Genomic DNA, 25,511 nt, shown 5'->3' on the forward strand with positions numbered 1-25,511 from the left:
AGAGCCAAAGATTTACTAGAAACCAAGTACTGAAGAATTCAAAAAATAACTTGTGTTCCATTTTACCCCAGATATAATCCCTATCCATAGCACACCAAATAAAATTAAGTGGTCATTGCTATAGTACTAAATTATATCAAATGCAAGTGGAATTCACATACGGGTTACTTGCAGACAGTTCTTAAGTGCCGTCAAACATTTTGTAGCAATCAGGCACAAAGTCAGCCCAACGTTTACTAATAGATTTAATAAGGTGTAATTGTTGTATACTGACAACTGCATGCAAAGTATATAATAAGAAATGATAAATTCCCCCGCTCCCCAAAAAACCCTATGATTTTTACTGTGTTAAATATTCTAATGCAGTGATCCTTGTTATAAATGTTTGTTTACATCTGTTTCAGTGCTTTTAGAAAATCTGTGTAGCTGGAAGCAAGAAGAATACTAAGTAAATGATATGTTTCACTGAAATTTTCTATTACTGCTATCTAGCCAAGAAATAATAGAAAACCAACATACCGCACTACAATAATCGCTATTTGCAATCCTAATTCAATGGTAAATTAAAGTGATTGCTTTAGGATAGTATGTTCTGAATACTTGGTTTCTAATTAAAATAGAGTGTACCAACACAGTAACTGTGAATTACTATCCTGAATTTATGAAAGCTTAAAAGGTGACTGATAAAACCAAGAACAACACGAAAATTTAATCTGAACCTAATCTAGCATTTTACAATGCTTAAAAGTTATCTTAAAACAGACATTTGTTCCTGGAGTTTGGCCTACCTATACACAATTGATAGAGGTAATTTTTTAAATGGTTGGTAAAATCTACCTTTTATCTATTACTGAGCTTTTTCTCAGATGTAATAATTGCACCAACTAACTTCCTGATGAAGAGTTTTCATCTTTGTAACAAAAGAGTAAGGTAAGTATACAATGGATATTTTGAAAAGGTCACTGAACTTGTTGCAGTTAAGATTTGACATGCCTGAACTTCAACAATCATACATCAATCTCTGATGTGACCAAAATTTCTTAAGTAAAACCAACCTATTTTCTTTTTGAAATTGCTAGATACCATGTGAAGCAAAACCAAGATACATCAAGTACATATAGAAAATTTTTAAGCACATCTCTCTACTACATAGTTGTCAGTTTCCACATAGCAACTATGGAGAAGGATGTGCTCTATATATATAAGTGATAATGCCCTAGTAGTACAATATGAAATTGAAATTTAAGGTTACATCACACTATTTATTGCTTCATAATTTTTAAACAAAGATACACATATAAAGGGAGGTCAGACTATTAAAGTGAACCACTTTCAGTCCTCTTTGAAGGTTGTCATGTTGTGCAATAGTCCCCCATTTCTGAAAAAAGCTAGTATTTCAGTAATTATTTTGTATATAAAAAACAACAACATATCAGACACCATACTTACAGAATAGTGTGCCAATGGATCCTGTATGTGTCTTTCCTGAAACTAACTGGCAAGCATACAAACCTCGAATGTAATTCAAGAGAGCATAACAAAAGGCAGTCTGTGAGACTAATGAAACATCAAAGTGGGTGTGGTTTTACTTAACTAGGCAAGCTTTAGAGTCTTCCTTTGAACTTCCTCATACAAGAACACATATGAGTGACATGAAAGGGGAAACACCAAGGAGTGAGTAAGGTGAGGGACAAAACAAGGCATCCTTAAGTAACGGCAAAACCCCCACATTGGTTATGAATAGGTAAGGAAGAAAAAAGATGTGACGGCGCAGCTCTTGACCACTTAAAAATTTCAATGCTTTGTATATTAAGCAAAGTCCTTTTAAATGACTTTTTTCCTATATCCACTGTAATTGAGGATATTGAACATTTCTACCAAAGAAAACTGTGCAATAATAATTAATTTTCAACTACAGTGACTGCTCTTGAAGCTGCTACATCACAAGAACACATGTAAGAAGCCTGAAGCACACTTTTTCTATCATGGTATGGATTTGGAGGGAAAAGTTCATGTCTGCTGAATTCTTCTGAATAAAAGCATTTTTTATCAGCAGCATGAAATTAAAATTTTGTGAAAAATAACCAAATAGAAAAAAAAAATATATGTATTACTGTATACATCATCTCATTTGTTTTTATCAGAACACAGACATCTGCATGAATCGATACCAGCTTGCATATGCAAAAGTAAAACAACTCAACTGGTTTTGAATCTTGGAAAGCATCTGAGGTTTGTGCTAGTTTCCTGCTGAATTGTAGCTCAAAATAGCTGCCAACTGCAAATTGCTTAAATTAGTGGAGACAAAAGTTTGGAAATAATATGAGGAATAAAACCTCCAACGTGAAAGCAAAATGTTTGGTTGCAAATGGAAAAAGAATCACAGGAATAAAATTTGATAAGCTGACACATCTGTATGACCCATATATGCTTAAAAACCCACATACTATTAAAGAATAACTCAAACACCTTCAGGTGAATTTAAGTTGCCTAAAACATTTCAATTCACATACACAGTCTCTTCTTGAGCAAACAAATAAAAAGTTTAAATATAAATGCTCCCTAAGTATTAGTTCTACCTACATTTAATTCTGTGCATATCTTCATTAGCTGCAGGAAGAAGCTTCAGAATTTATTTAAAAAATAGAAAAATAAAATGTTTTAACCTTTTGGATTGTATTCCTGTTACTAGCCTAGCTATTACATTAAAAAAAAAACCAAAAAACAAACCTAGAAATTCAGAAATGGGAAAAGTACTAGAATTAGATGAAACTATCCATAATTGTTTGTGTTGGGTTTTTTTTGTTTGTTTTGAAGATAATCAATAGCATATTTACCCCACATACACCTAACTCCACAGAGAAAAGGAACAAAATGACAGATTTAAAATATACTCAGAAAACTGGGGTGGGGTTTTTTTGGTGGTTTGGGTTTTTTTTTTGTGTGTGTGTGTCAAGAATTAAGTCAAGTTTTCCTATGTAATAAAAACATTTTTTTCCCCAAAGAAGCAACTCACAATATTTAAGATAAAAATTTCAATGAATTAGTACTAATTCCTGGTGTGATCTAGCACAAAATGATTCACTGTGTGTGTGATAAAATGCAATCTGTATAGAGGTATACAATGAAATTATCTAGATTAAAGACCCATAAATTGGAGCATTTGGAAACCAAAGCTTTTTATATCATTAATGAAAATTAACTCATTTCTATCATCACACTACCTTCACATGATTTCTACTTCAGAACTAAAGTACCAGATCAAATCTACGTGCTCTTTCCAAGCTGTTATGAAAAGAAATGGAAACTGGGGCTTTCCAAAGAGGCGAAACAAGTAAAGAATCTTATCACTTTCTCACGCTATGATTCCAGCATTAGAATAATTTTCCTCCTCACTCGATCATTTTTAAAAAAAAAACCAAAAAACCACAACAACAAAAACCCCAAAACACAACCAAAACCAACACCAAAACCAAACAAAAACCACCAACCAACCAACAAAGAAAATCCCAAACCCAAAACAAAACAACCAACCAACCAACCCTCCTTCCCCCGCCAAGCCACAAAAACCCTCACAAAACACACAAACAGCTTTTGGAGGACATCATCACAATAGATGTTCAAATTAAATTCCTGTATCTTTCATTCAAAGACACAAAAAACCCACATGCTGTTTTCATTCCTGTGTAAGGTTTATCAACATGACAATGAAACAGAGTATTTCTTTCAAAGGTAATATAAAAGTCATAGCAATGGCCATGGATAATGTTAAGGAAATATACTTAAGTAATTTCCTTATCCTGCTGCTCTTTCTCAAAGAGGGTTTTATTCAAACTTCTCCAGTAAATAGAATTACGGTTTGCTAAGAAAAGGTGTAATTAATGTCTTCAACTGTACTGCACCAACGTATCAAGATAATGGGTTTGGTTTTTTTAATGTTTTTTACAGAAGTCTCATTAGGGTTGCAATCTTACATTTATTAAAATGCACAGACTAAATAAAAGAAACACAGGAAATATGATTATACTTTGGGACTTTAACACTTCCATAAATACATGGGTATACAAAGCACTTCATAGTCATCAGTTTCATAACATGAAAATATGCTTGGAGTAACACCACAGCAAAATGAGGTCATACATGGAACATATATTTTCCATGCTCCTCCTTATAAGAGTTCTGGTTTTGGCAACATAGATAAAATTTCCATATAATTTAACAGGGAATTTCCAAAAAAGCAGCTGATTCACCTTTCCTATTGGTTGCAACAAAAGGAAATACAAAACAGCTTAAAAAAAAAAATTTTAAAAATCACCCACCCACACATGTAAACTTGAAGATTCCATTGCTAAAGTGAAAACTGTGAAAAAGTAAAACTTGGTTCACTAAGTCTAAGTGTGTACGGCCAACACAAAAATGAATTGGTAATTTTCTGAACTATTCAACTATGAGGAAAAACTGTTCCAAGTGCTAAAAACTGGAGATTAACAATTACATGTATGTCAAAAAATTAACAGGTATGTTAACTTTCGAGATGCATCCATTCAAATAAGTTTTGTAACATTTACCTGTATCCAAGCGCTTTACAGGGGACTCATCATCAACCTCAGAATCTCCACATGCACTCCTTGATCTTTTCCTTGGGTGCAGAAGTGTCTCCAACCTTGGAAGGACTACAGACAAAAAGGTTTTGGTCCCTAGCTGTGGAGAAGTTGGCTGGGTTTCAGTGTTCTTTGCAGACTTTTGGGGGCTTATACTTTTCGATTTGCAGAAGAGAATGGATGTACGTCTGTTTACATCAGTTGATGACTCAGCTACAGCAGAAACAGTCGACTCATTGAGATTACTGTCAAGTAAGTGTTCTGGAGTGTGTCCATTTATTTCTTTCTGAATGGAAGTGCTATATAATTCATTATCAAATTTTACTCTTTTGTAAAGCTTACTCTGCTCTGGATTGAGTTCTACTGGTTTGAGGGTTGGTGGTTCTGAATTAGTCTCCAAGTTTGAAGGAAGAGGTAATGCATCTGATGGTTCAAGTTTAGGGGGAGATTTATCTCCTGAAAAAATTATAAATAGAGTGTGATTTTTGAAAACCTGTAGTTATAAAGTCTATTATAAAACTCACTATAAATGTGCAGCCCACCAAATAAATTGTTGTTTGGAAACAAAGCATAACATTTTAAAAACAAACCTTGTCTAGCAACAATCTGTCCTAGTTAGTAGTTCCTAATTTTATACTGGGAATGTAATAGGGATAGAAAAGTAGGTGTTTATCGTTGGTGTTAACAATTTACACCCGGATGAATACTTTTTACTTCTCATGCAGTTATGTTAGTTTCATTAACTAATAACTAAGAAATCTATTTTTTTAAATAGAAAGTTGGGGTGGTGGATGATTATCTGTTAAATGCAATTACACTGCCATTCAAGTAAAATTTTTGAAAATATACATTTTTATCTATGTCACCTTATCAATATTCACCTTACCCACCTAAGACAAATTTTATCAGATAAGCATTAAAAAAAAGTATTTGTAACCTATCTACTAGAGTGAGCTAAAACGTGTTATAAAATTTATAGAAAGGCAAGATTTGCAAAGCTATTTGACAGTTGTAGATAGAAGTTTTATCTCAAAAAAAAAAAGAAAAAAGGGGGTGGGTGGGTGGAAATACCTACACCCACCCCCAAAGTCTTGCAGCTTCATTAGCCACTAGCTGGCAAATACACACTTGACAATGCAGACTTGATAGGAGAAATCAGAAAAACCACCCTCTACCATTTTTTCTTCCTTTTTTTTTTTTTTTTTCCCCCTCAACATGATCATGTCCCAGTCAATTCCAGTAATTCCATGCTGGGAAAAGACAACAAAGATATAACTGTGAGCATATAAAACTAGTTTCAGTCTTTCATCCCAAGTGATGGGAAAGAAAAGAAACATTCTACTGTTACAGCATTCCCAAATACAAGTAGAAGCACTTCCTAACCCGTAATTATCAACTCAAAAAGATGTTAAAGCCTTCTTTCCAGCTTCCAAAAGAATCTTTTAAAATATAAACTAATAAGAAAGAAAGAAGATATTTATTCTAGAGTAACTGTATGAGACTGATGTAGTATTTATGCTATCACATGAAATTTTAAAATTTAGGTAATTTCTCTACGTTACCTGAAAAAAGGGTGTAAAAACCCAAGGGTTTAAGCCCTGTATCTGTAGCGGATTAACTATTCTCTCTACACTGGTTTGGTTCAGCAATGCTTACTTGGAAATCAATGACTTCTAAGTGCAGAAAAATCTCTGCCCCATTGTTTAAGGTTTAATCAAACAATAGCATAGTTCATATTAAAAATATATGGTTAAAATAAAGTGTGATGATGCCCACATCCTTGGAAGGCATACAAGTATTAGAATTGGTAAACAGTATTTCAGGAAGACATTTAGAATGAAATTTACAGTCAGATAAGCATATTTGAAGTACCACCAATTAAAAAAGCCTGTAGTTTAGAATGTCCAAAGTGACTGTTCTTTGTGAACAAATCATGATTTTCTTACATTTAATTAGAAAATATTCACAAAAAGATTTAAGCACAGAAAAACACTTGAGAACTATTTAGACACTAAAACCTAATTTCATGGGGCTATTCTGGTACCATATTTTTCACATGATCATAAACTGAAAACAGAATTGCAAGAGGGTAATTCATAGCTCTTCTAAAGTCAGCTCCTGTAGGTAATCCTGGGCACAGGATTCTACTACTTTCCTCATCCTTCTCTGGCAATTTGTTTTCTTTACTCCTGTAAGTACCTTCCATTTCACAATCGAAGTTTGAACTAATGACTATTACTCTTCACTAGATCAGAATTCTAACAATGCCAATTAACTCTGTATCATGCTCTTCATTACGCTTTTTTTAAAAAGCATACTGTAAGTGTAAGAAAACAACTACTGCTCACTTTTCGACTATTTTTTGCACAACAGCTGCAGTGAAAGGCTGTGTCATAAAAATGTTAAGCTACAAGTAAAAAAAGTTAGTGTATTCATTATCTGCCAGAAACTACATTCCTAAAGAACTATATTCAGCATCATCATCACTTGGAGATTTTAAAAATAAATAAATAAATAAATCATTAAACATTTTAAGAATACTTAATGGCCTCAAAACAAGATAAGCTTGCCGATTCACGTACACTTTTGCTACTACTGTTGTTCAAATCTTTAGCAAGTTATATGTTTGAAAAGCATTCTCTTAGTCACAACTAAGAATTAAACACCAAGTTGCTCTTTGAATGGCAGTTAAGGAAAGTCATTTTACTGACTTCACCTTTCAAAAATTTTGATAGCATCAAGCTGCACCAGACACAGACTGTTTTATTTATTACTATGCTTCCACTTTCCCTTGAGCTCTTTCCTCCTCCCATTCAATGCACTTACTCAAAATGAAACACGTCTCTAACTCTCCTAAAGAAACATAGGTCAGCTTTTTAGAGAAGAGCTGATCATGAAACAAACTCAATAGAACCTTTTTTTTTTTGAGACTAGATTTTCTTTGCATCATTTAAAAATGAGCAATAAAGACATCAGTAACTGATTTAAAAGCTAAAAATGCAAATACAACATCCAACCAAAATATAAAGTTAGGTCTTTCTAGTATATTGCTCTCACTGAAATCAATGGGAATTAGACAAGAGTAGATGCAGTTCTAAGACCAATGTTTTGAGGAGGAAGAGAAGCGCAAGGAGAAGGGCTGGTTAGATACAGCTGACTTAATTCTACAACATTAAGTTTGTTAAGTCCTATCAATAGTTAACTTTATTTAAAAAAATAAATAAATAAAACCCCAAAGCCAAACCTACCCTCCACCCTTGCCAGTCTGGAGCAGAGAACAGAGAACAAAAAAGCTACAAAAGGCAGTACAACAGCCAGAATTTTCAGCACCACTGACCTAGGCTTACATGATCCTTAGTACGTATTTTGGCATTTAAGTGGATTTCTGAAAGCACAAAGATATTCTCCACTCAGGCATTTCCGATTCCCTTTTGTATGAGACTGTTTTTACTTTCATTTCTTAACGCCTAAATTTTTAAAAAGCCTTGCTACTGTGGAAAATAATGGAGGGAGGTTTTGTTTAAAAAAGATAATTCTCCTATTCTTAAAATATTTGTTGTGATTAAGTGGCTATTTGTCCATTTAAAAACTAAATATAATATTCATTTATTACACTCTTTAATTCACATGATTAAAGCACCTGACTGAAGAGGTTCAGAACAGTACTGATTTAAACATGGTTTAAAAATCTTACCTTCTTCTTCTCCGTCTTGTTCTAATGCTGCACTTTCTTCTTCAAAACTTCCAATACCTGATTCTATTTGAGGAGCTTGGTTGTGTTGCTGACTTAGCTTGTTGCGAATAATGCTGATTTCTTTCTTTAACAGCTTTGCTCTTTTGCTCCTTGACCCACTGGATTTCATTGCACAGGTGAGATCAAGTTTTTCTAGTAACTCTCTCAGCTGTTCTTCCAAGGACATATGCGCTCTGTTTGCAGGATTCAGTAACCTATCCACTGAAGTCAAAATACACATAATTGAAAATGTGCGTTTCCCAGAATATTTCCCAGAATAATAATACCCACAGGAGGAAAAAAAAATAAAATTCACTTGCCAAAATTAAAAAATGTCATCAAAAAGCTACTTAGATTACAGTCTTAGTAGCTTCACCAGTGAAGAAATGTTGAAACAAATTCCTACTGTATAATTACTATTCTTCTTGATAAGCATTTTGCTCAAGAAAACTAAGTGGTAGAGCAAAGAATTAAAAGGTCAGAAGGAAGACGTAATTAATCCTTCCCACCCTAACAGATGATATCCTTGTCAAAGGGCAAGATTATGGTTATAAAAGAAATGTGTTAATTATCCTCCTTTACTGTCAAAACCTCAGAAAACTGATGTGTATGTCAAAAGAAGTCATTTTACTTCCTAGTATTACAAACGTGCTTGATTTTTTAATTCATTAGGTTATTTAAGAATATGCTTAAGTTTATATGCACTGGTAGTCATTTTCCATGACTTATGAGCATATATAATCATGTGAAAGGAGGCGCTCAATTTAAAAACCTTCTTCATGTATCTTGTTAAATTAGGCTCTGGCATTGACCAAATCAGAATCTGGATAACACTGTTTTCTAATGACAGATCTAGTAGAATACAAACATTTGAATCTTTCAAGTGGTGTTTTTCACGGGGGCGGGAAATGAAGTCAGCAAACTGAACAGCAACAATCTTAAAACATCTGTATGGAATGTACACACTGTGTGTAATAAAAAATGCAACTTTTAAAAATAATCCAAAAACATCTTACCATCTTCCCAAGAGAAAGGCTGGGGTGACTCAAGTTTAGGCCGTTCAGGTAAGTGCATTCCAGTTTCATTATTATAACCGATTCCTTCAGCATCTCGCCTAGCTTGCCTGAGAACTACACCTCCTTGATCTCTTAACCGCACTGCAGCTCTATAGAATATTGTATCTTTTGCATTGTATTTCATACAGTTATCTATGATAAGATTGAAGTCTTCTTCAAACTCACTGAGGTTTTTATAGCCTTGAGCATCTAACCGTTTTCGCATGGTAGAGAAATCCATAGGGTGTTTAATATGATCCAAATAGTCTGGAACCTTTGAATAAATATTTAAAACATGAAATGGGTAAAATTATCTTATTACAGACAAAGTAACATTAGCTATTAACTGATCCACATTTTTTAACATATTTTGTAACAACTTAAATCAGGAACTTCAAAATGTAGCTTAGAATTGCACATCTTCATATTGCAAACATTTGCACTCCAACAGAAGTTTAGATATGACAAGATTCTACATCTTAGGTAACAAGTTGGAGCTCTACTAACAGATGGTCAAACTACGTGTTTTTAGAATTCTGTGGTTTTATTTACATACCATACATGTTTATGCTTACGCATAAACACATGTATTTATACCTATGTACACATATGTATGATATATACACGTGTATGTAGTATATGCACACATACATATACAATTTATATAGACATGTCTACATGTTATTTATACACGTGTATGTGTTGTATATGTATGTATCTATGCACACACACACATGCACACTCTATCTAGTTTCCCAGTGAATGAAAAGGAATTTCACCTCCAAGTAAGAACACAGTATCCACATTTCAACATTTAAGACACCCTTTGGGTTTGCTTTATCAAATAATCTTATCGCAAAAGATCAATGTACCCATGTTATTCTGTACAAGTATTTCCCAGAACTTATTTTGGTATATGAGCATAAATAGACTTTCATAGGAGTAAGTCATAACTCATAACATAAATTATCAGAATAGAGATTAAAAGGTAACACTGCTCCCAACTCTGCATGCAACTATTTGTTTCTTGCACTTAAACATCACCAAGTCATAGCTAAACATAAGGAAATACAGCTTAAAACATACCTCTTTAAGGTTCACTGGCTGAGCAAATATACGAGCAGAATCCTTTTCCTGCAGCTGATCCAGAACTGATCGCAGAAGTACAGTGAATGGAGTAAGCTGAAGTTCCATAGCAACCTGCTCAATCTTGACCTAAAGAAGAAATAATTATTCAATTGAGCATTTTTCATTAAGAAACTGTCTTAAAGTTGTTTTGCAGCAATAGTACTTTAGATATGAAACACAATATAAATATATTTAAGTAAACAAGTTCAATGCTACCTTCAGAATCATCAGTTGGCATTTGTCTGACATACGATTTAAGCTGATGATTCATTCTAACCCCTTCATTGTAGACTCAACTTCAACTCCAGCTCCTCAGAACTCACATTTCTATTTTATCTATAACTTTGTTCCATTTTTTAACTGTCTTTTCTTTTAAAAGGTATTACATAAGAACAGCTTCATATTCTGCCAACAATACAAGTATAAGAACAAGAATTTAAAGGTAACATGTTTAAAATTAAATTTCAGTTGTAGTGCCATGTTCAAAGTGTAAAAAGAGAATTTGATGAACATTTACAGGCTATATAAGATCAAAACAAAGAGTAGTTTTAAAGACAGTGTTCTACATAAATTCCAAGAAAATAATTTTAAAAACCAGAATCAGCAACACCTTCAAATACTTGATCATCCATCAGAATTTTCATTATTTTTTACAACATTACAACTCCTCTGTAGTTTTATTTTCAGGCCATGTAAAGTTCTCATCATTGACACAATCTTGCTACGGTAAAAATAAATTCTTAATGACACATTAATGGGGTCTGTATATATACACACAATATAAACATGTAAACAAATTATACACACACACATAAAATACATGCGTATATATAGTAACACACAATACATGTGTATAGCAAGTGATATGTGAACGTACAGGAATGATGCATGGAATTCAAGAAAGCACTCAAGAATTACAAACTGTATTAGCTTGCAATGAATGTTCACAGCTTGCAAGAAGTAAAAATGGAATGGTGTTTTTATAAATTAGGACAATTACAACATTCATATGGGCAAACATTTTGCTTTCACAGTTTTCACATAAAATGTTATCTTTCTGCATTATCGCTTCCTCAAATCTCCTCTCCCAGCAACGTTAACTCTAAAATGTTGTACAACTTACATGCAGGTTTTTTTTTTTCTTTTTTTAGTGACATTAAAGTGCTACTCGGTATAGGCACATGTATTGGGAAAACCTGAAGAGATAAAATTTTCTTCAGTTCTTCAAAAACCAATTGTCTTTGCAAGTCTAACGGAATGGCTTGTTAAATAGTTTCTATACACCAATGCACGCAGCATGGCCAACAAACAGGAACTGGAGGCCACCATGCTGCTGGAAAGCTATGACCTAGCTGTCATTACTGAAACTTGGTGGGACGAATGACTGGAGTGCGGCTATTGATGGCTACAGGCTGTTCAGAAGGGACAGGTGAGGAAGGAGGGAGAGGAGGGGTTCTCTGTGCATCAAGAAATAGATAGACTGTGAAGGTGTCTCTGAAGAATAGCCACGAGCAAGTTGAAAGCTTATGGGTAAGAATTAGAGACCGAGGCAACAAAGGGAACCTTGTGGTTGATGTTTACTACAGGCTGCCTGATCAAGAGGAGCCTATTGATCAAGCCTTCTTGCTTCAGCCACAGAAGGCATTGCGCTCGCAGGCTCTCATCCTGCTGGGGGACTTCAGCCACCCTGGCACCTGCTGGAAAAGTAGCACAGCAAGCACGGAGACTCCTGGAGTGCACTGAGGATAACTTCTTAGGCCAGGTAATAGCCCTACGAGAGGGGATGCGATACTGGACCGTTTGGTCACCAATACAAGTGAGCTAATCGAAGACATCAGGATTGGAGGCAGCCTGGGCTGCAGTGATCATGCAGTGGTGGAATTCACAGCCCTGAGGGATGCAGGTCAGGCAAAGAGTAAAGTCAAGACCCTGAATTTTAAGAAAGTAAAATTCCAGCTGTTCAAGGCATTAGTGAACAGGACCCCCTGGGAAACTGCCCTCAGGGACAAGGGAGCAGAACAGAGCTGGCAGATCTTTAAGGACACTTTCCATGGAGCGCAAGAGCTCTCTATGTGTAAGAAAATCAGGTGTAAGGAATCAGGAAAGCAAGGCAAGAGATGAGTCAAGACCTGCTGGTCAAACTAAAAGGCAAGAAAGAAATGCACAGGCAGTGGAAGCAGGGACAGGTATCCTGGGAAGACTATAGGGACATTGCCTGGTTGTGTAGGGATGGGGTAAGGAAAGCCAAGGTGAAGATGGGGCTGAACTTGGCAAAGGATGCAAAGAATAATAATAAGGGCTTTTACAGTTATGGCAGCCAGAAAAGCAATGTCAGAGAAAGCATACCGCCCCAATGAACCCAACTGGCAAACTGGTAACAACAGATGAGAAGGCTGAGGTGCTCAACCAATTTTTTGCCTCAGTCTTCACTGGCAACCTCTCTTCCCACACACTCGCAAGTGGATGGACCTCAAGGCAGGGACTGGGGGAGCAAAGTCCCTCTCACTGTAAGAGAAGATCAGGTTCCAGACCACTTGACAAACCTGAACATACATAAATCTATGGGACCCGACAAGATGCATCCCTGAGTCCTGAGGGAATTGGCTGATGTAGTTGCCAAGCCACTCTCCATGATACTTGACAAGTCATGGCAGTCAGGTGAAGTCCCTGATGACTGTAAAAAAGGAAAAACTGCCAATGAAAACAAGGCCAACGGTGTCCTGGGTTGCATCAAAAGAAGTGTGACCAGCAGGTCGAGGGAGGGGATTCTGCCCCTCTACTCCACTCTTGTGAGACCCCACCTGCAGTACTGTGTTCAGCTCTGGGGCCCTCAGTACAGAAAAGACATGGACCTGTGGGAGCAGGCCCAGAGGAGAGGCATCAAGATGGTTGCAGGGATGGAACACTTCTCCTATGAAGAGAGGCTGAGAGAGTTGGGGTTGTTCAGCCTGCAGAAGAGAAGGCTCCGGGGAGATGTTATTGCAGCCTTCCAGTACCTAAAGGGGGCTTGTAAGAAAGATGGGGACACACTTTTCAGTGGCGCCTGTTGCGATAGGACAAGGGGTAATAGTTTTAAACTAAAAGAGGGTAGACTTAGACTAGATATAAGGAAGAAATTTTTTACGATGAGGGTGGTGAAACACTGGCACAGGTTGCCCAGAGAGGTGGTAGATGCCCCATCCCTGGAAACATTCAAGGTCAGGGTGGACAGGGCTCTGAGCAACCTGATCTAGTTGAAGATGTCCCTGCTCATTGCAGGGGGGTTGGACTAGATGGCCCTTAAGAGTCCCTTCTAACCCAAACCATTCTATGATTCTATGACAATTTTATGTATTTTAAACAGTTTGCATGAGCACATGCATGTACATATTTTTCTTGATCCTACGTGAGGATTAGGAGACGAACACTGCAGTCTTTCTGTTGCAAAAACTGTGTGTGAGAACACTTAAACTATCTTTCCTTCAGAAAAGTTTCACCAAATTAAAAGGTGCTCCATTTACCTGTTCTCTTTTTAATTTTTCACGTTTACGTATAAGTTCAATCAACAAACGCGCTCTTTCAAGATCATGGCGCAGCCTTTGCCAGTACTTCAATTTTTCTTTTAAGGCTTGCATTTCTTCATCATCTTCTCTCTAAGAAAAGAATCAAAAGGTTTTTATGAAATAAAAAACGCTAACCTCTTTTTATAAGCTAGTTTTATGCAATTACAGAACATATTCACAGGAAAGGAGAAACTACTGTCTTATAGCTACGGCACTTGGTCATAAGCTTCATACTGCAACAAAAGAGGATATCTTCTAGAGTTTCTCAACCATCTAGCTGAAAACAAAATCTATAAACTGGGAAGCAATCCTATGATGAAGGCTATTTACATAAGAAAATGCAGTATAGCAAACAGCAACCCAGCAGTATAACAATTTACAAAATAAGATTCAGTATTTTCACATCAAAATCCAAACGAGGTGAACATCAGCTTCTTCAGAAACTCAAGTGTCCACCTCCACTGCACCCAGCAGAATTAGGACACACTTGTTACAGAACAAAATCATTATGACTTCTGAGGACAGGAAATGAAAAGCAGTTTATTAAATAATATAGTAACTTCAAGTGGTACTGCAAATGGGTAAATGCAGTAATACAACCTTTCAGTGAATGGATAAAAGAATTTAATTCACATATTTTTAGGAAGTAGTGTTTAAACAATTGCAGTATTTAGTTTGATTTGTACACACAGAAAATAGAGACTTTCTTGTTTGTTTTTACTATTTTTCATAAGAGAAAGGATGTTATTGGAATACTACCTATAGTATTCAAATGGTACTGGTAATTTGCCAGAAACAAGGCCATAAAAAAGTAAAAGTCCTGATACTAGTACCAAGTACACAAAAGAAACATCTGCTTTGGAAAATTAGTACAGTTAAAATGAATATTTTATAAAAGAATCTCAGAAAGCAATTCAAAGCTTTGTATGCTTGCCTGTAACTAGCATAACGCAATACATACTTGATAAGTAATCGTTGTGATTTTTTTTTAAACTAAAACAAACAATAAATTCCCTAAGTTGCAAAAAAAAAGACGGCAGAGGAATAAAGAAAACTGGCGAAGCAGATGAACAATAATCAACATTACAAATTGTTACACACAAAGCAAAAACCTCCTTAACAGAAAGATAATTTACAAATATCATAGGTCCTCTAAAGGAAACTTGTGCAATTTTTCAGACAAAAGGTCGTAGAAATAGAATTGCAAAAACTGGCAGTTTACAAAAATATCTAATAGATTTGCAAGCACTATGATTCTATGATCTGCATAGAATTATTGCTTTATAAACTTTGTAAAAAGTAAAGGCAAGTAGCTGTGGAAGCTATGAAACTAGCTTTATTCAAAACGCTGGGTTCACTGAAGTTGAAAATCCTTAACTATCAACTATCTCTGTATTACAATATAGCAATCTGGAAACGACAGTTTGTTCCTCTTTTCAAAAAAAAAAACCCACGAAAAAAAGACTGAAAAATTTTAGCTAGAAACTTCTAGGTTCCCTTTCCTAATGACTCTTACTACTAACAGTTATAATTTCTTTTAAGGAGTTAAGTCTTGACTTAGACAAATAATTGAACTGCTGAGGGTCAGAATAGACCAAAGTAAATTTTGACAGAACAAATAGTAATATGCACATTTTCAATTCCTTAAAATTCTCAGAGACTCACTGAATTAGAAAGTCTACGCTGCCACTAATTGCTGTTCTCCTTCACCCCTTCATCTCTAAATACAGGTCCCATGTGTGGAAAAGCAACCTAACTGTTAACTAACATAGCTATACAACTTTTTCATAGTTTCACTGTTTTTCAGGACCAAAATTAAGTTGTGGCTATTGCTAAAAGTGGAATGCTTGTCCTCCCTTTGCTTGTAGCCATTCAGAGTCTGCTCTTTTGACCTATGTAATTGCATAGTTCATGAAACTGGGGAACTGATCAAGCTGAACGCTAAGTCGACAAAACCATACTCGTTTTAGGGTGGGTCAGGAAACTTAAATACAGCAAGAAAAAAAATGTTATTAGTTACATCAGATCTTGGGGTAGTTCATTAGAGACTTAAGTACTTGGCTAAACCTGAAGGTGCAGCTGCACTTCAAAAAAAAAAATCCTTTTAGTTCAATCAGTTGTTTGACCAATTTCATTTCATAAAATAGGCAAGTAGGTGTAAATCTGCAGATTTGATCCAAAGTATCAAGAGCACCTTGTTTGCTTTTTTTGTGCACACACGCCCCCCCTTCTTGAACATCACTCTGGCTTGGTGATTAATAGCAAGCCTCCAATTTTTGGACACTTCTATGCAAAGTAATGTTGGCAGACATGGTTGTAATAGCCAAGATAAACCCGCTTTACCCTAACCTGTTTATTATCTGACATATAAGAGATACCTTAATTAGATGAGAAGATCCAGACAAGCTGAAAAGAGCATGATGCGCTGGTTTCCAGTATCTAACTACTAAAAACTTAGATGAAGAGTTCCCTTCAAAATTTTTAGTTTTCAAAAGCTTTCTGACAAGGAAAGTTTCTATTAACTTCCTGGTAGAGAGTTCTTCCAAATCTTTCTTTCCATAAAGAAGCCAGAAACTTTCTTCTGGCTGACAACACAAGAAAAATTTAGAAAGAAACCGTGATATTTTCTGATGGACTTAGTTCTTGCTGAACACCAAATACTATCTAGAAAAGCTAAAACTGACACATTTACTAATACTGAGGGAAGAGGGAAACACTTCTAAGTCTACACACAGAACCTTCATCAACTGAGAACTGGTCTTCCGCTCCAACTCCCACCATGAGTATGTTAGCAGTCTCTGCATACCAGCAGGAATAACGTTAGTGTACCAACAGATCACTCCTTACTCTGGATGTGAACACATGAGGACAGCCTCACTCCCTGCAGGGACCATAACTTAATACAAGTCAAACAAAAATAGGATTACAGTGATGAAATTGGATCTTGATCAATACAATTATTTTTATTGAGACCCTCTGCTGGCACTTGTATGCCAACCAGTCAAAACCATTTAGTGGTTGCAACTTGTGTTCTTACTGAAATCTTCAGTGCAGATATGAACTTAGTCACCAGCACCTTCTACTTTCTTTCTCTGAACAGCAGTTTTAAACCAACCTCACTACAGCAGCAACAAGCTACTACACTTAAATTTCATGCCTTATTTTTATTCAAGAATTCTTTAAGTACAGAAAAAAACCCTAAAATAATGGGGATGTAAATTTATTAGAGTATTTCCAATACCTTTTCTGAATTTCTAGGTGGAAAGAGAAATGACAGTATAAACCATTCTTTCAGAGGGTTCCTTGTTCCTGCAGATGGTGAGGTAGTATATAATCCAGGATCCTCTTCCCTGGTTTAGAACTGTTACCTGATACAACACCAGCTTCAAAAGCATATCATAACTGAGCTCTGAAACACGTTCATTAGGAAGTAATTTTAAATCATGCACGCTTCACCCCTGCCAAATTTGTTCTAGTAAACAAACATTAGAGAGGGGATCAAAACCACCTTCCACTAGGCATCTATCTTGAAACCATTGTCAGGGGTTTGGTTCCTCATCTTAACATTTCTTTTCCATTTAAATAATAATGATAATTTAAAAAATTCTCCTCTGAATCTGTATTACATCAGTGTTTATGTTCCCTTGATTGACTGAAAACTTATTTAGGTTTATTGACATTCTGACCTCTCACATAAATTAAGAAGTATTTTCCCATCTAGACCAAAATGAATAAAATAATCATCTATTTCTCAAAAATTGAGGCATTCTCACAACAGTTATGCCACAGCTGTTTATTAAAGTCTTCATTATGGTTTGGCTTATACTTGGAGTAACAAAGATGACTAATGCATCAAATGCGTTGCAGTTATGACTACTTTAATAGGTATTATAAATATATATTGAAGATGTTATGCAGAAGACACAATGTCATAGACAGGACACTTGCTACTTGGTGAAAAGCACTGCCTACATATTTTTCATCAACAGAATCATTTCATACTCAGCTTTGCTTGAAACTTACTTTTTCAAAAGACAAAGTTAATTTCAGTTATAAGTTTTTAAGAATGAAGTCACAGAAGTGCCCCAGTTTTTAATAAACCAATGTTTCCAATTAATTTAGAAAACATTTTAATTACTTTCTTACTTAAGAATAGTGCATAGTTCTGAAATTAGCAAAGAAAAGAAAGAAATAGTGTTTGTACAGGAGTGCAAAGAGGCAAAGGGCTTTTAACCAGCTCCTAAGGCTTATTTTATTACAAACAAACATCAATTATAAGAATCGTTTTGTTTTGGTAGTTACTATTTAAATATTTGGAAATGTTGCAGTCTCATCATGCCATCTCAATAGGAAAAGTACTTCCCAACTACCAAGTGTAATTTTTTCAGACACTAACTATAGTCTAGGTCTATAGTGCCACAGGAGCCCCAAACTTTTGTGCTTTATTTTTACTATTTTTTAAAGAACTCAAACTCATTTAAAAAGTCTACTATCTGAATAAATTAATTTCAGCTATTATTAGGTAACTGCCAGGCATCACTCATCTGAATAGAAACTTCTCATACAGAATTAAAAGATTAATCAGAGTTTAAAAGCAGAATACAAAATATTTTAGAGAAGTTGCAACCCAAATAATAGTATTAAAATGGATTAATACAGAAGCAATGAAAGAAAGATAAACAAGTGGCCAATTTATAGTCAAAGTTAATTCCACTTAAAGGGAATTTGAACATCTCAGCTATGTGGAAAGGCTGAGAGAGCTGGGACTGTTTAGCCTAGAGAAGAAAAGGCTCAAGGTAAGGAGGGGTGGAGGGGAATCTCGTTGATGTATATAAATACCTGAAGAGAGGGTGCAAAGAAGGCAGAGCTAGATTCTTTTCAGTGGTGCCCAGTGACAAGAAGCAATGGGCACAAAGTGAAAAACAGGAGGGTCCCTCTGTACATCACAAAACACTTCTTTTTTTAATTTTTTACTGTGAAGGTGACCAAGCACTGGCACAGGCTGCCCAGGGAGGCTGTGGAGTCTCCGTCCTTGGAGATACTCAAAAGCAGTCTGGACACGGTGCTGGGCAACCTGCTCTAAATGGCTGGCCCTGCTTGAGCAGTGGGGTTGGACCTGATGACCTGCAAAGCTCCCTTCCAACCTCAACTGTTCTGGGAATTATTAATTACTTTCATGAAAAGCTAAGAAAAGAAACACACACAGAAAAATGACAGATCAAATAATTGGGAAGCAGTGTTGACCATGGTATTTTTATGACTACATCAATTAATGACTTAAATCAGCAAATAGCAATGCAATTCAAACAAAAATAATACTTAAGTTTTAAAGGGGAAAAAATCTCAATTTAATATAAGTAAATGATTATTCAATGCATTCTTAAGTTCTAGAGGCTATTTTACACAAATAATTCTACTGGAAGTCAAACACTTGGAGAATGGAAAGAACACAGCCAACTACATTTTCAGTTCAATTAAAAGAGGTAACTGGGATGCACTAAGAATTTCCACACCATGATGCTTCACAGTATTTCAAGGTCTACACACAGGGATCCATATACCGAATTCAGAAAAGAAGTTTTAATTATTTTTGAAGCCACCCAGTGACTTTAAACCAAAACAACAAAAGACCTGCCAAAACCTCTAATGTCACTGAAGAGCTGTTCACGTTACAAAGATGGGAAGCAGCGTTCATATTACAAAAATGGGAAGCAGAAGAGTACTGCTTTCCGAATCTGATACCCATGTGGAGTGATTGGTTTTCAGCAATTCTGACTGGTAAACATGTACAACTTTAACCAGCCTAGACGTATTTTACCTAGGACGAGTTTTACTTGAACAAATTATCAGCATAAATTTTTATGCTTGTCTACAATCCCACTTTATGTCAAAAGTGAAACTGAAAGTTGAAGCAGGTCTTTGAACTTCATCAACAACTTGCTCCTTGTTATATTATTACCAAACAAGGTGGGCAATAAGGATGTAACTAGAAAACTGTGAATTAGCATGTCTAAACTGTACTTTGTAAAAATCCCTGTTTTTCTCAGTTATAAGTGTCAATAGTGACATTTGCTTTGCACCTTCTCATGAATTTAAAACAAATTTTTTTATCTTACTAACTCAGAGCACATTGAGGAATGAGTTTCAAAAAACCCATAATACTACTTAACAAACAATGGTATTAGGATAGTTTTGGTAACAGTATTTTTGTTAAACATTTAAGCAAAACAAAAGAAACCCTCCCCCAGCTTCCCCCCCGGCCACACATTGTACAAATTAAAAAGGTTTAGATAATGCCCAATTTCCAATATAGGTCATATCACTTAAGAATAAGGTAAAGAATTTACTTAGTCCTGAATAAGAGGAAGTTTTTAGTCCACGCTATGTTTCCTGGTTAATTTTTTACTCTATAAAATAGAGATTTTCTCATTTCTTCTTACAAGTAAAAAGTGTGTCACATACCTGTTGTGTGTTTCTTTGTGACTGTAAACTGGACTGCAGCCTTCTCAACAGAGGAACACCATTCCTAGACAGTCTTTTAAGCAACCAGTAACTGTGCACGCGTTCAACAAACTGCTTCTTCCGCTGAATGGCCACCTGATTCATAATCTTATTTAATCTACAATATGGAAAAACTGATATTGTATTTTTCACAGCAAAGCATAAAACATATTTGTCTATGGAAGTTAAACATCATATACGTATGAATGTATAACATAACAACAGCAGTGATCACCATACTACTAATTTCTTTCAATGACATCCCTTTCAGTACAATTATTTCTGAGCAGTAGATTACCATCAAATACCTCTGCTTGACACTGTAGTTTCTACCAAATATGTTAAGATACTTTATAAAGCTAAAGGGTATCAATTTTTTCATGATCATTATCTCAAGAGCAATCCCAGATTAGGGCTGAGAATAAAGCTTTATTTGCATTTCAGAATAATTTTCCTATTGAAAATAACGTCAAAAATAAAGCTGTAAATCCCTACAAAAGTTTTCAGATCATTTGTTGCTGTCTTCACACAGAAATAGTGTTTATTTTAAAGACAATACTTCTTCAAACTTTTTACATAAAAACATGCAACAAAAGACTTGTATTACTCATCTACTAATATTAATTTTTTGGTAAATAAAGTGAGCAAAAATGTAAAACAGAAGAACACTTATGATTTTACCACACATATATGATGAAAATGCGCACACAGAAAAGATGCAAGAAAGGATGACACAAACAGTTAAGCAAAATATCTTGATTAAAAACCCCCAGTATTTTCTCCAAAATTGTTTTTTAACAGATGCAAATACTGTTGGCATATACTGTTTACAAATACTCTAGGAAAGTGCTATACGAACACGACATGAAACAACCTTGACTCGTAATTTAAATAATGACATGTTAAAATGTCCAAGTCTCACACACAACACCTCTCAAAACCTACATTCAAAAAAAGTTTATCTGAAACAGATCTTCAACCCTCTGTGCCTATAGTATCTTGAAATCACAGCAAAAAAATTCCAAAAAAAGTTAATGGTTATAGAATGAAAAGGTTTTGTCTTTGTATGATATTGCAGGGATTTGTCACTGGTGGCAGCCCTTTCAAAATTAACACAAGATGCCCCAAGGCACCAATCACCTGTATTGTTAGGGGGATTGTTCATTCATTTGGGGGCAGAGGTGAGGTGAAGAGAGAAAAAGAATTTCCCTGAGCTGGGTGTAAAACAGAGTTACAGAAAGGATAATATCAATGACCAGAAATCTGTTAATTCTTCACTCAGTATATTACTACCCATAGCAAAACTCTACAAAGGACAGTAGTAGGTTTATCAGAGATGTTCCAATAAAATAGGCAAAATAAAATTCAAGAAGTGTCTGATTTGTAGAGCAGTACCACGAAGCATTTAAACAAAAACCATGAATGTATACACATATTAGTATTTTTCTGCTTTTTCCCTTTTAATATTAGGAATAAAGCAGTTTCTCAGGTAAGCGATAGAAGAAAAGTAGTCAAATACCTAAACAAAATGTAAAGCTGTAAGTAAACCTTGTGTAAAATTATTTTTAAGAATAGCTGGGAAACACGAATGATATTTTTCAGACAGACATACCAGTGAGTCTACCCTGAGTTCACCAAAGGTCATCTATCCCTGGTTGTTTTTTCTGGGCTGCGTAGAAGTTAAGCTGCAATACGTCCACTTAATGCTACACTAACTGTAGCTACAGAGCTGTCAGTCATCAAAGGGTAAAGGCAGAGCAAACACAGATTTTCTTCAAAATACAGTGCCAGTGCATTCTTCGGTTGTTCAGTGACATTGTTTTTCAATTAATAACTAAAACAGTTCAGCATTGTTGAAAAATTTTAGCTTAACTTAAAGCTTAGGAAGTCTGCAGATGGCCTAGGACCATCTTGTAAGTCTTTCACTGAAGGGCAGAGGCAGGCTCCACTAAGACTTACTCAATACAGAACAGACCTTGATGTGACCATATTAAACTTCAAACACAAAAGAATTACAATTAATTATAGAATGCAATAAAAATCAAATAATTACTTTCACATCTCTCTCTTGGAAACAGCAAAACCTACTGAACCAAGTCAAAAAAAGCACAGCCAAATATATACCTATTTGGAAAGATCAAAGAATCATAACTTAACATGAAGAAAGGTGCCCTGGCTTCATGCCCATCAGATGTGGCAAGACTAAGCAAACATCTTTAATTACAGCTTTAAGTACATTTGCCCTTTCATATAACAAACCATTCTATTAACAGGTAATTGTAATAGTAAAGTGCTAGAATAAGCTTAGGAAAGATGTTCACAGAAGATATTCTCCAACTTTCAAAATACAAATAAACAGAAGGTAATTTGGAGTGCAGAAGTGTCCTGGTTTTGGCTGGGATAAAGTTAATTTTCCTTCTAGTAGCTCGCATAGTGTTATGTCTTGGATTTAGCATGAGAAGAATGTTGATAACACACTGATGTTTTCAGTTGTTGCTAAGTAGTGTTTAGACTAAGTCAAGGATTTTTCAGCTTCTCATGCCCAGCCAGCAAGAAGGCTGGAGGGGCACAAGAAGTTGAGAGGGGACACAGCCAGGGCAGCTGACCCAAACTGGCCAAAGGGGTATTCCATACCATGTGACATCATGCCCAGTATATAAACTGGGGGGAGTTGGCCTGGAGGGGATCACTGCTTGGGAACTAACTGGGCACTAGTACGCGAGTGGTGAGCAATTGCATTGTGCATCACTTGTTTTGTATATTCCGATTCTTTTATTATTATTGACATTTTATTATTGTTATTATCATTATTAGTTTCTTCCTTTTTGCTCTATTAAACTGTTCTTATCTCAACCCACAAGTTTTCTCCCCCACCCCCCGATTCTCTCCCCCATCCCACTGGTTGGGGGGCGTGGTGGGGGGGGTGAGTGAGCGGCTGTGTGGTGCTTAGTTGCTGGCTAGGGTTAAACCACAATAAGAAATTACCTAATGAGGGGTAGGAATCTACTCCTCTCTGCCTTCCCTCTAAATAAAACCAAATAAATACTGGCTGTTCATATTTCATTTAGACACCAAACTTCAGTAGCAGCAATATACCACCAAACACCCTTAATTTCTCAAAATACAGAGGTCAGAGGCTCTTCACATGGCAATTATCTACAGAGCCTCTACACTATGATCTTATTCATATTACGAGGATGTTACATCTGCTGTTGCATCCTAAGAACCCACTAACTATAGCACAATTATTTGATCATATTTTGCTCCCAGGTAGACTTTTACTGTCTGAAAAACTTTGAATTTTGACAGACAATACAACCATTTGGGAGAAACACGACACGATTCATCCACTGCCGTAGATCCCTAGAAGTAGCACAGACTGGGTACTGATTTTGAAGCTCCCATCCTTGATAGCACTACCATATTGGGAACGAGGTTTTCACTCACAAAGATGCATCCAGTTGCAATGAAACTGAACACAAACATGAAATAAAGCACATAGGTATGCACCAGTTTTGAACAAGTTCCTTTCTGCTACCTGTGCTTGAACTAAATTCGTAAATGTTGAAACTAAATTTTCAAATCAGAATTTTGAATTTCTTTGAGGTCTGAAAGGAGTTTGCTGCACACTACACTTCCTTTTTTTCAACAGAGAGATGTATTTAAAAAAAATATAATTGAAGAATAAAAAAAAGTACATACTTGAGGCAGAAAAGGGAGAGCTGTTTGAAGACTTAATAGTTTTGCAATCCAGGATCTGACTTGCACAAGACAGGATTAACTACTACACGACACTGACAAATCCCCCATGCAGAGGCAAGGCTTACAGAAGTTGGGTCACCTCCCAGAACTACACAAAACACCTCAAAGGCATTTTTTTTGCTAAGGTATCTGTCCACCCTAGAACTTTTTCCAAGTGTAAGAACATCAGGAAAGAACAGCTTTCTGTAGTGTTTTATTTTCTAATGGCAAGTCAAGCATAGTAAGTACTGGGACAAAAAAAAATAATCAGATATTTAGAACGCACATTAAACACAAGTGTATCAACTGACCCTTAGCTTTCTCTTCAGAAAAAATAGACAAAACTCATTGCAATGAGCAATCTCATTACTTAATAGTTTTTTATATCTCTGTTAAGACTACCAATCAAGTGCAAGACTACTATTGAAGACAGCTCACAAAGAAGAGAATGTAGAAACATACATCTGGAAGATACTACCAGAGTTATGGTCTCCCCTATCACAACTGACTTTAGACATGTCAGGAGAAAAAAAAAGCCACAACTATAGCAGCTACAGAAAGCAAGGAGGAAGATAGGAAATGGTCTTACTGTCCAGGTTTTGCATGGAACAGAGAATTTGTTAAGACAAAATTCCCAAGGAACACCCTGAAATGGACCATGTTAAGGGCTAAACACTTTTCTCTCAAAACATTTAAACAATTAACAGAATTGAACAAAACCCAGAGCGGAACAGTTCTTAAGACTGTAACTTGCTACAGCCTGAACAACTGTTCTGTTGTTTTTCCCTCATCAGTTATTTAAAATAAAGTACATCGAAAGAAGAATCTGAAAATTCTTAAAAAGATAGCTGTGTTCCCACGAAATTCGGGAGCTGCTGTTATATAACTAGTCCCATAAAAAAGCTGATGACCACTGCAGCCTTTTGATGTTTTGGCACCACTGGTCATACCCCCTTTTGTTTTTTCCTTTTTTTTGGGCTACATGCCAAGACTACACAGACATCAAAACATTTTTCAAAACTGTTTCATTTGTTGCCACTCATTTGGGCAACTGAGAAAACCAGTACTACTACCCTTCCCCAGCTCGACTTGTATCCGACTACAAAACACTGTGACATGCACTACAAACATGATACAGAGGCATCGTACAATCGCCTGCTTGTCTTTAAAAGGGACAGGTCCCTTTTCAACTGAACCTTTCAAATAGCAC

The 25,511-nt window shown here is 35.7% G+C and overlaps 1 protein-coding gene across 11 annotated transcripts in view; it reads right to left on the bottom strand.

The window, feature by feature from the left end:
* Positions 1-25,511, bottom strand: part of BRD1 (bromodomain containing 1) — a 78,043-nt gene that overhangs the window by 24,721 nt on the left and 27,811 nt on the right. For 9 of the 11 annotated variants that reach the window (XM_075024924.1, XM_075024923.1, XM_075024925.1 and 6 more), the window contains 6 exons: positions 20,522-20,678; positions 14,018-14,149; positions 10,476-10,604; positions 9,351-9,663; positions 8,296-8,556; positions 4,569-5,057 (listed from right to left, as the gene is read on the bottom strand). In XM_075024924.1, the coding sequence (XP_074881025.1) occupies positions 4,569-5,057; positions 8,296-8,556; positions 9,351-9,663; positions 10,476-10,604; positions 14,018-14,149; positions 20,522-20,678 (1,481 nt within the window). The remainder of the gene's footprint in view (positions 1-4,568; positions 5,058-8,295; positions 8,557-9,350; positions 9,664-10,475; positions 10,605-14,017; positions 14,150-20,521; positions 20,679-25,511) is intronic. The other 2 variants (XM_075024931.1, XM_075024934.1) reach the window with 2 other exon arrangements.

The sequence above is a fragment of the Buteo buteo genome, chromosome 4, assembly GCF_964188355.1.
Source record: "Buteo buteo chromosome 4, bButBut1.hap1.1, whole genome shotgun sequence".
Lineage (NCBI taxonomy): Eukaryota > Metazoa > Chordata > Aves > Accipitriformes > Accipitridae > Buteo > Buteo buteo.